The sequence below is a fragment of the Galeopterus variegatus genome, unplaced genomic scaffold, assembly GCF_000696425.1.
Source record: "Galeopterus variegatus unplaced genomic scaffold, G_variegatus-3.0.2 Scaffold12383, whole genome shotgun sequence".
In the NCBI taxonomy this organism is placed as follows: Eukaryota; Metazoa; Chordata; class Mammalia; order Dermoptera; family Cynocephalidae; genus Galeopterus; species Galeopterus variegatus.
Window position 1 is genome coordinate 29065 of NW_007738494.1, and position 14555 is coordinate 43619.

At 33.3% G+C, this 14555-nt stretch overlaps 1 protein-coding gene across 2 annotated transcripts in view; it reads left to right on the plus strand.

Annotated features, from left to right (window-relative positions):
- LOC103581109 (nephrocystin-3) overlaps positions 1-11328 on the plus strand; it is a 36409-nt gene extending 25081 nt beyond the window's left edge. Inside the window, exons 17-27 of one of the 2 annotated variants that reach the window (XM_008563018.1) lie at positions 938-1102; positions 2580-2674; positions 3243-3365; positions 4577-4766; positions 5104-5345; positions 6361-6436; positions 7232-7359; positions 8298-8538; positions 9622-9747; positions 10343-10458; positions 11073-11328. In XM_008563018.1, the coding sequence (XP_008561240.1) occupies positions 938-1102; positions 2580-2674; positions 3243-3365; positions 4577-4766; positions 5104-5345; positions 6361-6436; positions 7232-7359; positions 8298-8538; positions 9622-9747; positions 10343-10458; positions 11073-11247 (1677 nt within the window). In that variant the 3' untranslated portion in view covers positions 11248-11328. Of the gene's footprint in view, positions 1-937; positions 1103-2579; positions 2675-3242; positions 3366-4576; positions 4767-5103; positions 5346-6360; positions 6437-7231; positions 7360-8297; positions 8539-9621; positions 9748-10342; positions 10463-11072 lie in introns of those variants that run through there. The other variant, XM_008563019.1, reaches the window with a different exon arrangement.
- Positions 11329-14555: the final 3227 nt, after the last annotated feature.

The following is a 14555-nucleotide window of genomic DNA, read 5'->3' on the forward strand; positions in this document are numbered from 1 at the left end:
CCTTTCAATAATGTTTTATCTTCTTCCTCATAAAGGTCCTGCACATCTATTGTTCAGATTTGTTTCTAGGTACTTTATAATTAAAATAACATTTTTAATTGTTTGATGTATTCAATTTTGATTTTTGAAAATTTATTTTATATTGAGCAACCTTGCTGAACTCTTATAGTTGAACCTGGATCCATTTCTATATTAATTTCTCAGTTGGTGGTTCCTGGGGTTTTGACACCTCATCCCATCCCCAAACCCACAGCTTCCTTGTACTTTCTTCACGTCTGTGAGCTGTTTTTCTCATGCACCCCTTCACTGAGGGTATAGCTTTTTGAAGGTCCTGGTATTGGCAAGCATTCTAGTTCCCACTCCTTGCCTCATGGACTTAAGGGCTCAGCTTCCATCCCCACTGTTGGTGTGAAACCGAAGCACTAAGTTCCTGGCACTGCTGCCTATCCTCCATCTCCTCTTCCTCCAAGACAGTAGTTCCAGCACTTAGCCCTCTGATTTTCAGTTTCCTATCATTTTCGGCACCTGGGAGATTTCCCTTTCTTTTTGGCAGGCTGCACTATTGGAAATGTTTTGTTATATGTTGTCAGATATTCATAAGGTGTTTGTAGTAGGAGGGCTGTTTTCTTCCACTGTCTTTCCATAATGGGAATTCTCTCATTAGTTTTAATAATATCTTTTATGCAATTTTAATTTTCACAAAACTTTTTTGTGTGTGTGTGTTATCTTTGGTGTGCTAAATTTTATATGAACACTATTTTATTCTTGATCAATGCCTTTTAGACAGCATGTTTTATTGTACGAAATCTGTTTCTTGGTTTATTAAATCATTTGAATTTATAAGTTTTTTAAGAAGTTTATAAGAATTATAGAAATTTTAATGGCTATTAGTTATAGAGGTGCTTTATGATCATTGTTAATTTGTTTTTCTATCTAGATTCTCTGCCTCGTCAATGTTAGTCACAATGGTGTGAGTGAATCAGAATTGATGGAACTCTATCCTGAGATGTCCTGGGCTGTCTTGACCTCCCTTATTCACAGTTTACACAAAATGTGTTTATTGACTTATGGTTGTGGCTTGCTCAGGTTTCAACATCTACAGGTAAATGTTATTTTAAGCATCTATTAATATGATTTTTTTACTTATAAATGTCAATATATCATTCTATGTTATTTTATACCATGTTTATTTTAAATGTTTCACTTACAAGACAAAAATCTGAAATTTGGCAGTATAATTTTTATTTGCAATGACATTAGGTTAAATGTGGCTAATATTATGCTCATACAGTACCTTTATGAAATGGGTATTACTTTAAAAGGTGGTTTCTGCAAGATGAATAAGTTCTAGAGATCTGATGTACAACATTGTCCCTATAATTAACAATATGGCATTGTACACTTAAAAATTTATTTAGAGGATAGATCTCATATTAAGTGTTCTTACCACAATAAAATTTTTAAAATTTAAAGAAGAAAAGCCTGTTACAAAAATTAGAAAAACAAAAAAAGGTAGTTTATTTCTGGAAGAGAAAAACATTTTTTTGAACTTTATGTTTCATCGAACTGTTGGTATTATTATATGTATTAAGAGCTTGTACTCTGGAAGTCAGTCAGCATCCTTTCATTACCCAGCTCTTCACAGCTTAATAGCTATCTTATCTTGGGCAAATTTTAAGCCCTGGGCAGACTTTTTCAGCTTACCACAGGGGTTGTGAAGAGGATTAACAAAGATGGTCAGTGGTCCTTGTGAGATACTAGACGTGATGTCTAGCACATAGTAGTATATCTTTAGGAACTGTTGACTGATATACAGTAGGGCCTCTGCATCCATGGGTTCTGCATCCATGGATTCAGCCAACCGCAGATCAGAAATATTCAGAAAAAAATTGTGTCTGAACTGAATATATACAGATATTTTTCTTGTCGTTATTCCCTAAACAATACAGTGTAATAACTATTTACATAACATTTATATTGTATTAGGTATTAGTAATCTAGAGATGATTTAAAGTATATGGGAGGATTTGTGTAGTTTATATGCAAATTCTATGCCATTTTATATCAGGGACTTGAGCATCTGAGGATTTTTATATCCTCAGGAAGTCCTAGCACCAGTACCCCACAGATACTGAGGGGAGACTGTAATTCTTATCATCTACAATGCCGTGGCTGACACATATATGTATACAAATGAAAATGAAGGCTTTATTTGAGTATGCTGTATTATATTTTTAGATAAGAAATGTTTGTAATTTCACAGCCTTATCTTTCTCCTTTTTGTGTAACACTTGAATATAATTTACTCTTCTGAATAACTTTTCACTTCACATATCTGAGATTTTTTAATGTATTAACTAAAAGTTTGAATTGTTTTGAGTTCTTAAATATTAGTACAGGATTTTTTTCCTAATATCAGTTTATCACATAAGTGTATCCTGAATTTTAAAATATACTAATGTTATTTCTATTGTACAACTATAAAGTTGAAATCATTGTAAATTCCTTTTTACAAATTTATAGTTAGATATGCAATGATTTACATAAAGTAGAATGCAAAATTTTTTTTTTCTCTCTAGGCTTGGGAAACCGTGAGACTGGAGTATATGGAAAGTCCCACCATTATTTCTTCATATAGGCAAAAGCTAATCAACTATTTCACCTTGCAGCTAAGGTACTATAAATTCCATATTATTTTTATGTAACTTCTGCAACACACCCTATCTTTGTGTCTTTATTTCTTTTTCTTAGATTTTAACTTAAAATATAAAAATTTAATTATTACAAAAAAGATTAAATCCTCTCCCTATTCTGTTAATGTCAAAAGAAAAAAAGATGATTTTGTGTTTTAATATTATGCTGAAGGTTTAAACTGAAGTGAAATTAATGCAGGATCATCTTATTGTTTTTATTTTAGTCCAGTTTAATAGTTTAAAATATGTGTGCATGTATCTGTGTGTATTTGGGTCCAGTGAGTGTTTTTTTTTTTTTTTTTAAATAGTTCAATTTTAAGAAGATACCTTTAGAGTTTGGTTGATGGTCCTGAATATTACTGAATTTACTTTCATAGGCAAATTGGAAAAGCTTCTGATTTAGGCCTAACCTTCTCAGAATTGGATTATACTTAAAGAGTCAGAGATATGTTAAATGTATTTTTCTTCCTTCAACATTGGTCTGAAGCCTTTTAGAAGCAGTTTCATTGTAGGAAGAGATGATCGAGCGTTGACTACTCTTTCTAATAGTCAGGACAGAGTGACTTGGAGAAGTGCAGATGAACTCCCTTGGCTTTATCAGCAGCAGGGAAGTAAACAGAAGTTGCACGATTGCCTTCTCAATCTCTTTGTGTCTCAAAATCTTTATAAGAGGTAAGAAACTTATTATAGAACATCTTCCCCCCAAAAGATAGATTTCAACAGTTGTTCAGTTGTTCAATTTAAGAAAAAACAGCATTTTAAACTTGAAAATTAGTTCAGTTTTGGTGGTACCTGAAATACAGTGTGGGAGAAATTAATAAAGTTTGCAAATTGCTGTGAGATCTACTTTTTCCAAGAGGAAAACATAGAGTGTTACTGCTTCATAAAAACAGGGCTGGAATGATCTTGGGACAACTTTATATCTTATTCTTGCATTTAAGCAGGTCTCAGTCTAAACATCCCAGAGAGGTAGTGTATGATGTCTGCTTCTCAGGGCCTTCACGTATCTCAAAGTGTAGATTTCAAACCAGACTCTGGGCTCCAAATAGGATCTGACTGGTGTTGAATTTAAAGAAAAGATTACCCTGATTGATAAGTGTATTCTGTTTGTCTCTCCTGGTATGTTTATCAGTGGCAGAACGACCTTTTTATGAGCCAAACTTCTAACCTACTAAGCCTCATGAGGGGGTTTGTCTGCTTCACTTAGAAATTTAGACATTTATCATAAAATAGCTAATTTGTTTTGTTCCCAAGTGAACTCTCAAATTTTTGTTGCACCTCCTAAGTCATTTCTGATCCCCATTCCAATTTTTCATGATTTCTTTGAAATCAGGTTTGTTCTTTAGTTTACCAGCTCTCCCATCCTACTTAATAACATTTACAGATGAATAAGCTTACTTTTGTCATTCAATTACATGATAAAAATGCGAAGTGGATACTCTGTGATAGTTTGCCTGTGTTTCATTAGTTTCTTCTGTTCTAATTTCCATCATTTAAAATAATTTCTTGGGTGAACTCAGCAGTTGACTGCATATCATGAAATGTTTAAAAAAGATTCAGATAAATTTTCATTGGTGAGTAACCATGATGATATTAGTAATAGCCAACACAATGGAGTACTTACTGTGTGCCATAATCTTAACTGTAACACCTGAGGCAGTTATTGTTGGTGGCCGCATTTCTGCACATGAGGTCAGACATCCTGCTCAAGATCACAGAGCTAGGAAGCAGTGAGACTTAGATGACAATCTGAGTCTTGCCTCACTATACTACACTTGCCTTCTAATAAATTGTCAATAACTTGATATGAATTCTGGCATTTTCACTCTATAGTGGATTTTAAAGTCTGTTTTTCATTAAGTTACTGTTATTTGTTGAAACAGAGGACACTTTGCTGAGTTGCTGAGTTATTGGCAGTTTGTTGGGAAGGACAAAAGCGCAATGGCAACAGAATACTTTGATTCATTGAAGCAGTATGAGAAAAACTGTGAAGGCGAGGAGAACATGATTTGCTTAGCTGATCTTTATGAAACCCTGGGGAGATTTCTCAAGGATCTAGGCCTTCTCAGTCAGGTAACCTCAAAGGGGAGTCAGAGACAGGGTGGGCTTTTCATGTTTACTCTTTTCTCCTTCTTCCAAGGAGTTAATGTAGCTTTCATTTTTTGTGCTGAGTTCTTTAATGTTTAGTCAGATGACAGATCTTACGGCATTTCACTCACTTTTTTTTTATAAGATAATTTATTCATGTATGTGGGGTACAAAGTTGGCTTTCAGTAGTTGTGTACAATGTGTGATGGTCAGATCAGGATAGTTAGCTTGTTCATCATTGTAATATGTAATCACTCTTTGTGTCTGTTAAACAATTTCTCATTTCACTCACTTTCATTGGCCTTTGACCTTTTTTCCCCAGGCTGTGGTGCCTTTACAGAGGTCTCTAGAAATTCGAGAAACAGCTTTAGATCCAGATCACCCAAGAGTAGCTCAGTCCCTCCACCAGCTAGCAAGTGTGTATGTGCAGTGGAAGAAGTTTGGCAATGCAGAACAACTGTATAAACAGGCATTGGAAATCTCAGAAAATGCTTATGGTGTGGACCATCTACATACTGCTCGTGAACTTGAGGCACTTGCAACTTTGTATCAGAAACAAAATAAGTAAGATTTAGATCAGTAATATTCTGAATGTATGAATGGGATTTACAGTTTTTTAATGTACTCATGTGGTAGGCTTTGCTTTGTGGCTGTGTACTTTTCCTTATCCTATACATAATGTTCAAATAATATTTCTTGGTCTGGGTCTTCATGGGGTAAGCAGAGAAAATTAGAAGTACAAGTTTCATCTCTGCTTGAAGATGTGTGAAGGATAGGGCATGGACTTTGGAGTCATATAGTTCTGCATTCGAATCCTGGCTTATTCACTGACTAGCTTTGTAATATTGAGTGCATTACTAATACAGGGTCAGCAAACCATTACCCACAGGCCAAGTCCAATTCTGTAAATAAGGTCTTATTGGAACACAGCCACATTTTTCCCCTTACATATTATCTGTGGTTGCTTCCATGCTTTCATGGCAGAGTTTAGTTGCAACAGAGACCACATGGCCCACAAAGCCTAAAATATTAACTAGCCAAAAATAAATAAAGTTTGTCAATCCCTGCTATAATAAAAAGTCTCATATCTAATAGGCACCCCCTGAATGGCATCTCTTCCTTTATCAGATATTATTTCTTTTGCTCCATCGTTAAGTGATATATATTGAAACTTTTTCTTTTGTCTTTTAGAAGTATTGTTTCATATAAGTTTTATGTGAATTTCACATTTATATTTGACCAAAAATTAGCCTGTGCAGAACGAGATGCAATAGCATACTAAAATTTTGAATTTTCATTTAGTTAGGTTGTCCTTTAGAGATTCAGAATGAGTTAAATAAGTTAAAAACAGTTAAATATCAGCTAACTTAAAGGATTGATTTATTTTTTGTCAAATTTTGTTTCATGAAGGCTTTTTTTTGGAGATTTTAAATTCCATATGACTATCACTTCCAGAATAATGCTATAGTTAATAGACCAAAATGGCTTTACACTATGTAAGAAGTGCTTTCTTTTCACTGAATAATTATGCTTTGAACGTGTTTCTTTTATTTGACTTAATGTACTTTTTATTTTTAAGATATGAACAAGCTGAGCATTTTAGGAAAAAGTCTTTTAAAATTCGTCAGAAAGCTACAAGGAGAAAAGGCAACTTGGTAATGAGAGATTTCTTTTGTTTTGTGTTTTGAACCAAAGAGGAAAAGAGCATTTCTGAATATTTCAAGTATATAAACCTCACGTGTTTAAGAGCTTTAGATTTTAAAGTGACTTCTAAAAAAGTACTGATTAACATTTTTTTACTTATAATACATGTTTATTAGTATCACTGAGAAGTACAACTTACTAGACTTTTAAAAAGTTGAACTATAAAGTTCATTTGAAGGTTAAACTTTTGGAAGATGGAATTTAAAGCTACTTCAATTGTTTTCTTTAAAGGGTTGGAAAAGGGAATAAAAAAAGTTGTTAACATTTTATATTATATTCAAGTGTGAAGAAATTCTTCCCCTTGAACACAAAAGATTATTTTCATTTTTGTAAGTTATTCATAAAATCTAAATATAGCATATTTGTTTGTTTTAACTGAAAATGCTATGTGTATGTTTAAATACCTGATGTTTAAGTGTTTTGAGAATGGGGTTGGTAAATACGTACAAGTTAATTCTGTTCTCTAATCCTTTTTAAGAAGATGAGACATAGTTTACTGTGCTAAAATACCTCATAGCATTTTCACAAAATCGTTTTTAATGAATCTTAGAATGTGTTGCTATGTGAAAATATATGTGTGTATTCTTAATAACCATTAAATTAATTCAGTGTGATGCTTAAAATAATTGTCATGTAGATTAAAGGGGAAAAAAGGAGAAAGTGTTTTTTTAGGACTCCAGTATATTGTTTCAGAATCAAAGATTGCTCCTACTTAGTGATTGTTTTTAATTTTGTGTTTGCTCTAGTATGGATTTGCCCTTTTACGTAGACGGGCTCTACAGTTAGAAGAGCTTACATTAGGTAAGGACACACCTGATAATGCTCGGACCCTCAATGAACTGGGTGTTCTCTACTATCTACAAAATAACCTGGAGTGAGTAGCATGGCATTTTCTCTATTGTTTTCTTTCACATTGTTTCTCAACTAAAAAGTTATTCTGTAGCTTCCCTAGTATGTATTAAATATTTATGAAAAGTGAGTCTGTTTAGATACTGTACATGAGACCTCACAAAAGAAGAAACTTGGGACTAATGGAGAATAAAGAAAAGAATACAGATGGCTGTTAGTTTTATTCATTAGTTTATTTGGAGACTCAAATGGCATTTTGAGTTAAAAGACTCAAAATGGCATTTATATTTATACTTTCTGAAAAAGAAGTGTTTTTGGATTTCTTTGGATGTCAGAAAAATGTAACAGATTTGAAACTTTGGATGTCAGAAAAATGTAACAAGGGGCCGGCCTGTGGCTCACTCGGTAGAGTGCGGTGCTGATAACACCAAGGCCACGGGTTCGGATCCCATATAGGGATGGCCGGTTCGCTCACTGGCTGAGCGTGGTGCTGACAACACCAAGTCGAGGGTTAAGATCCCCTTACCGGTCATCTTTTAAAAAAAAAAAAAGAAAAATGTAACAAATATTTAGCACACTTCACACAAGTTTCTTTTATTTAAAATTATTAGTACTAACTCCTAAGGAAGAACAAGTGAATACCAAAATCTTTTGTTTGACTTTGTCAAATAATTTTAAAATATAAAAAATTTGTTTTGAAAAATATCTATATATTTGTCTTTTAGAAATGAAGTGGAGAATTGAGGCAGTGATCCCAAAGGAAATCACCCCATACTTTAGGCTCTCAAACTATCAGGAAAAGGGCAGGAAGGAATGGGAATGGTAGAGTGGGTTTTGAGGGGAATCCTTCATTTTAACTTGGATCTGAGAATAAAAATGATTCAGTTCTCCACTTAATTAGGGCTCACGATTCTGACCTCTAGAAAATAAATTGTTTAAACCATTTTGGGGTTGTTTTCATAGAATAGCCGACCAGTTTCTGAAGCGTTCCTTAGAAATGAGGGAGCGAGTTCTAGGACCAGATCACCCTGACTGTGCCCAGTCTTTGAATAATCTGGCGGCTCTATGCAATGAAAAGAAACAGTACGATAAAGCAGAAGAACTTTATGAAAGAGCTTTAGACATTCGGAGGCGTGCGTTAGCTCCTGATCACCCTTCTTTGGCATATACAGTGAAGCATCTTGCAATCTTGTATAAGAAGATGGTAAGTCATCCTTGGAATGCTTACATGTTTTATAACATATCAATTAGGCCTCAATTACTATCAATAAAATTGTCTTTCTGATGCATAGATTATTTTATATAAGCTTTTAAAATCATGATTTAATTTTTTAACAAAGAGCTGAGTAGAACATTTAAAAATATTATTTCAGACTTAAGATTCTGGTTTGGTTTTGTTAAAATACATTCCAAATACAAATGTATTCATCAGCATTCTAATTCAAACTTATTTTATATTTCAGAAATTCTAAAATTCCACTAGTATTAAATTTGCTGTGTAAAGCCACCATAAACATAACAAATACCCAATTGTCAGGACTGCAGGAGAGGTCTTTGTAGTTGATTAAATGAACATTTTTATTTCACTCTTTCTTGGCTTTGCCTATAATTAAACGTAAACTTTCTTTGCTGTAGGTTTCTAACCTGAGTGATGTTTGGAATTTTTATAGCTATTCCCCAAAACAAATGCCAGGGAAGTCTACTTTCATTTAGTACAGTTACAGAGCTTCATAGATTGTCTTTAGCCTTTGTGGGACTCTTTCCAGTGATCCTGGCACTGAAGTTGGTTTTAGTAAGGAGGGTACATTGTTAAGCTATTTCTGCTTAACTTTGAAGTAAAAGAAATAATTAAGAAAACCTGGAAGAGATTTAGTGGAAAATGAGTTTTTTATTTTTATTTATTTATTTATTTATTTATTTATTTGGCAGCTGGCCAGTAAAGGGAGAGTTTTTTATTTTGATGTGGTCTCCAAATTATGTGCAGTAGCAATTCTACTTTAACTTGCATCTTTTTACTGTAACAGAACAATGAGTAGTAATGGGTGATTCTAAAAGGCTTTCTGAATTATCAAAGAAAATGTTTTTATACTTAGTATATAGCTTTACTTACGTATTCTATTAAATTTTCAGTTATCTATAAAGTTAACCATTAAACTGGGAGGAAATGCTTCTGATTTTTTTTCCTCAAAATTACCTTTTAATATGAAACTTTATTTATGGACAAAGTTCTGTTAAGATAGTATTTATAGCCTTAATATTTTTTTTAGATTTCACTTTTGTTTTTTAGGGAAAACTTGACAAAGCTGTACCTTTGTATGAATTGGCTGTTGAAATTCGACAGAAATCCTTTGGCCCAAAGCACCCTAGTGTAGCTACTGCCTTGGTGAACTTAGCTGTTCTCTATAGCCAAATGGTAAGTTCCCACATTTTAACTCTTTATAAATGAATGATCTTAAGGTATAAAATATAAACATGAAAAAAAAAAAAATATATATATATACACATGAGTTAGATATGGCCCAGTAAAAATAAAGAGAATTTAAGTTTATTATTTATCTTCTAATGCTTCCTTTAATACTTGAGAAATTATTGAAGTTAGATATTAAGGTGGTCTCTTCCTCTTAGTGTAAAACACCAACTGTTTAGTTCAGAGCATAGCCTTAGTTTTTAAATTTGGAGATGTTCTACATCTCTCTATATAATATTGTCTTTAAGCTTTTGGCATTTGCCCATTGATGGGTAAGAAACGGGTATGGGTACCCATTGGGCAATAAAGAAATAGGTTTTGTGCTTATGTTACTGGATTATGGTCGAATGATTACCAAGCCAGGTCTAAAACTTAGGTATCTGACTTTCTCTTCATAAATTAATCTGTTTATTCACATCTTTTAAGAGGATATTACCATTTTTAAAGTGCTTACAAAGTAGGCCAGCATAGTCTAGAATACATTAATGGTAATTTTAGGAACCTAGTGTGTTTAACTGAGCATTATTACTTTTTTTATAAGAAAAAACACATTGAAGCTTTGCCACTATATGAAAGAGCATTAAAGATTTATGAAGATAGCCTGGGTCGGATGCATCCTCGAGTTGGAGAAACATTAAAAAATTTAGCTGTGCTTAGGTAAGATTTTTTTTTACTTTTCTCATACAGCCCAACTCTTTTGAAATAGCTTGTATTTGAATCATCATAGAGAAGCACAAAATACTTATTGCCGAATATGTTTTTTCTTGGAGCAGGGAGGTGTTGGTTTTTGTTTCTCAACTTCAGGTGATACTAAAGTAATATCCAGAAGTGAAATGAAGGCTGCATGATCTATATTGCAGGGGAGTGTATCATGACAAATAGTGAAGGATGGTACATTTACCTACCTCTGGGAGTAACAGGGGCAATTTGCTGTCCTCAAAGCTAATTTACCATTAAATTTATGTTGACTTTTGCTTGCTCATTTGTTTCTCTCAGGATACAGAGAATACCTAACTCCCCTTTGCAGTTTCACTGCATCCATTACAACATGGTCTTAATGGTATCCATATGAAACACTGAAATGTTCCACAGTACAGATGGAAAGGAGATGAGCTTGGATATTCTATTTTACTGGTCTCCCTAAATGAATGCCCTGGAAAAAGGGGAAAAATGAGCAATTATTCATAACTTGTTTTTCTGTATCCCATAACATCATTCAGAATTGGAAAGAGATTATATTCTCATTTTAAGAGTTTTTTCTTCTCTCAAAGCTATGAAGAAGGGGACTTTGAAAAAGCTGCTGAACTATACAAAAGGGCAATGGAAATAAAAGAAGCAGAAACGTCACTCTTGGGCGGAAAAGCTCCTTCACGACATTCGTCAAGTGGAGACACATTTAGCTTAAAAACTCATTCTCCTAATGTTTTCCTTCAGGTACCAAGGTAATAGCAGCAGTTACAATTCTTTGAAAATGTACCTTAGCATAAAATAATTAAACATTGGAACATTAGAATTTGAAACTTAAAAGTTTTTAAGAAAATTTATTTTTACTACTTAGTGTGATTTAGTATTTGTATGAAATCGCATTGGACTACATGACATTTGAAGTTGTGATTGTGTCTGTTTTGTTTAAAAGAATTGATTTTCCCATTGTGTGGGATTCAAGGATGTAGACACATTAGAATTCTAAGATGATGACACGGAGAGTAGATCATGAGAGGATTTGTCTCTGTTTCACAAGACCTGGAAGAGCAATTAAGACAAGGATTCAAGAATTCTGTGACTCTGTTTAAATCTCTCAAGAGCTACTTTAGCCTCACCATTCACTTTCTGCTTTTCAGTAGTAGTGTGGCCCAATTCTGTACCTCAAAGAAATGTTTTAAGGATTGAAGGGATAATGTTTATGTAAGGTTTGAATTGTCTCCACTGAAACAAATTAGTCACAGGAATACCTGATTGTTACATTTTTTTTTTTTTTTGTCTTTTTCGTGACCGGTAAGGGGATTGCAACCCTTGGTGTGGTGTCGCCCCACACCGCGCTCAGCCAGTGAGCGCACTGGCCATTCCTATATAGGATCCGAACCCGTGACGGGAGCGTCGCTGTGCTCCCAGCGCTGCACTCTCCCGAGTGCGCCACAGGCTTGGCCCTGATTGTTACATTTTTAAATTTTTTATTCTACCTTTTCCTTGAACAGATTGGGCCAGTCCCTCTGCTTTCTCTGCCCTTTATGTTGTATTGTTTAAATACTGTGTAGTATGTATATGCATAATGTCTGAAGTCATTAATACAGTAACAGGTCAAGCTCTTTAGCATTCTTTGACCTTCCCTAAAATATGGATATGACATTTTCCTCTATCTTCTTTCTTAAATGGCCTAAATCTGTCTCTTCATTTACCTCAAACTCAAATTAGTCTGCCATTTTTATAATGAAAATATATTTTTTAGATTCTATAAATACTGCCACATTTTGGATATTACTTTATGCCATTTTTGTGTTTATGTATAATACCTTCATCAATTTTAATACTCATAAGATTCCAACATGTATTAATTGTAAAAGTGAAAGATGTGATAACCATATTTCACTATTTTAAATAAAAGTGCAATTTCAAGGTTTTTTCCCACTGTAGTTTATACGAGAGGTACATTTTGCATAATTATTTAAGAAATACATGAAACATTAAAAAAAGATTTGAATGTTGTCAATACTCACTGTGTAGTTTGATCAACTTAACCTTGGTGACTCCATACAGTTTTAGTTAATGTTCTTTGAGGCCTGGCTACTCACATGGTAGTCCACAAGCTGGTGTCATCACCACCTGGAAGTTTATGAAAAATTCAGACTCAGGCTTCTCCCCAGATCTACTGAATCAGAATCTGCATTTTAGCTAGACCCCAGGTTATTCATATGCACATAAGTTTGAAAGGCAGTGGTATAACTCTAAGGCACTATAGTGTTGACTTAAATTAGGCAGGATCGTATAAGCATCACCTTTCCTCTTTTGGGAGAAGTTCAAGAGAGGAAAAAAATAAAATATCTTTCTTGGTCTGCCAGCTATAAAAGGCAGAAAGTAATTGAGTTCACAAATATACCTGACATTGATCTTAGAATTAAGCTATGAGAGCTTAAAGATTGATTATTTAGTGATATAAGTAATTTGATACATTGTAAGTAATGCATTAAGTTCACCACCTTAAAAAAACTGTTTTAGGAAATAATCAGAGACTAGTACTATAGAAGATCCCTGAAAAAAGGAAAAAACTAGCCAAAGGATAGTATGGATGTATTCTTTTACCTCCAAAATTTGGACTAGAAAAACAGACAAAAAAGCAGAAACTTCTAATATTATTCTAAGTGACTTTATGGTAAAACTTAATTATACTTGGGGGATGACCACTCTATACCTTTCAAAAGAATCAAGTTTAAATACAATAAACTATATTTTGGTCTTAGTGTTTATTGTACTACCAACTCAGATGTTTTTATGTAGAACGCCTACTTCAAAATGCCTGTTTTCAATGATAAAAACAGCTCAGTTATCTCTTCGAGTGTATTTGTGTGTACATGTGTATTTGAGGTTCTCAAATAGGAGTATTGTGTTTACATTAATATTTAACTCATAATGAATAGGTCAACTATAAATCTGAATTGGTAGGATCCAAATTATGCTAGTTATAATTAATGTTCATTCATCAGTACTTTCCAGAAAGGGAAATATGAAAGAAATATGTGATGGGGGGAGGCAGGGAGGAGGTATTGAAGCTTCCTTGACAAATATATATATCCTTAAAATATCCTTAAATATTTTTAAGTGGTTACCTTTGTATACTGATCAGTGTGTTTGTAAGTAAGTATCCAGGGAATATTATTAAAAGAATAAACCCATAATACATATTCCTTCTTGTACATTTGAGTAGAACCATAAATGAACTTCCCGTTAACAATGAGAAAAGAATTAAAGTTGAATATATTGTTTGTTTTACTATCATTTAGAATCTTCGTGCTAAGGCAGTTTTGAGATTGCTTTTCAATCTTTCACATAAGAATCAATGGTGTTACATATCTGGTTAAACATGATGGGTTTTTTTAGTAATGCGAAATTCAGCGATGATTAATTTCCCATAACCAACTGCCTACATAAAGAAGTTTTCATAGCATGCAGACTATCAAGAGAGCCCTCTAGGTATCAACAGATACCTGTTACCAGATTTTTTTCTGGTAAAATCCCATAGTTTTTAATAAACTATACTAGACACACACACAAAAAAATAAGATTTGGCAAGTTAAGAGCAGATAAAAGGCCTTTAGAAGATGTTGTATTCTAGATATTATACTTTATCAAATCATAAAATTTTGTAAGTTAAACCTTACTAAATTTGCGTACCAGAGTTTCCAGAGGGGAATTATTTTAGAAAGACTTCATTTCATTTTTGAAATTCAAAACATCTCTAGTAACTAGAAAAGCTATTTTACAGTTGAATACACTAAATTTTTTTAAAATGGTAAAAGACCTACCAAGGCAACATAAATAAGTTTCAAGCTAGAAAAATTACCCCCTACTTTCCTGACTTCGCTGTAAACATAAGAATCACAGTATAATCCTAGAATCTCAAAACTAACATATTGAACGTAATATTTGAAACTTTCTGAAATCAGTTTTAGAACTTTATTTTACAAGTGGGGAATGTAATTCTAACTTTTTACTAACATTTTTCCCCCTAGAGGTACAATTTAGGTATTCGTATCTTCAAA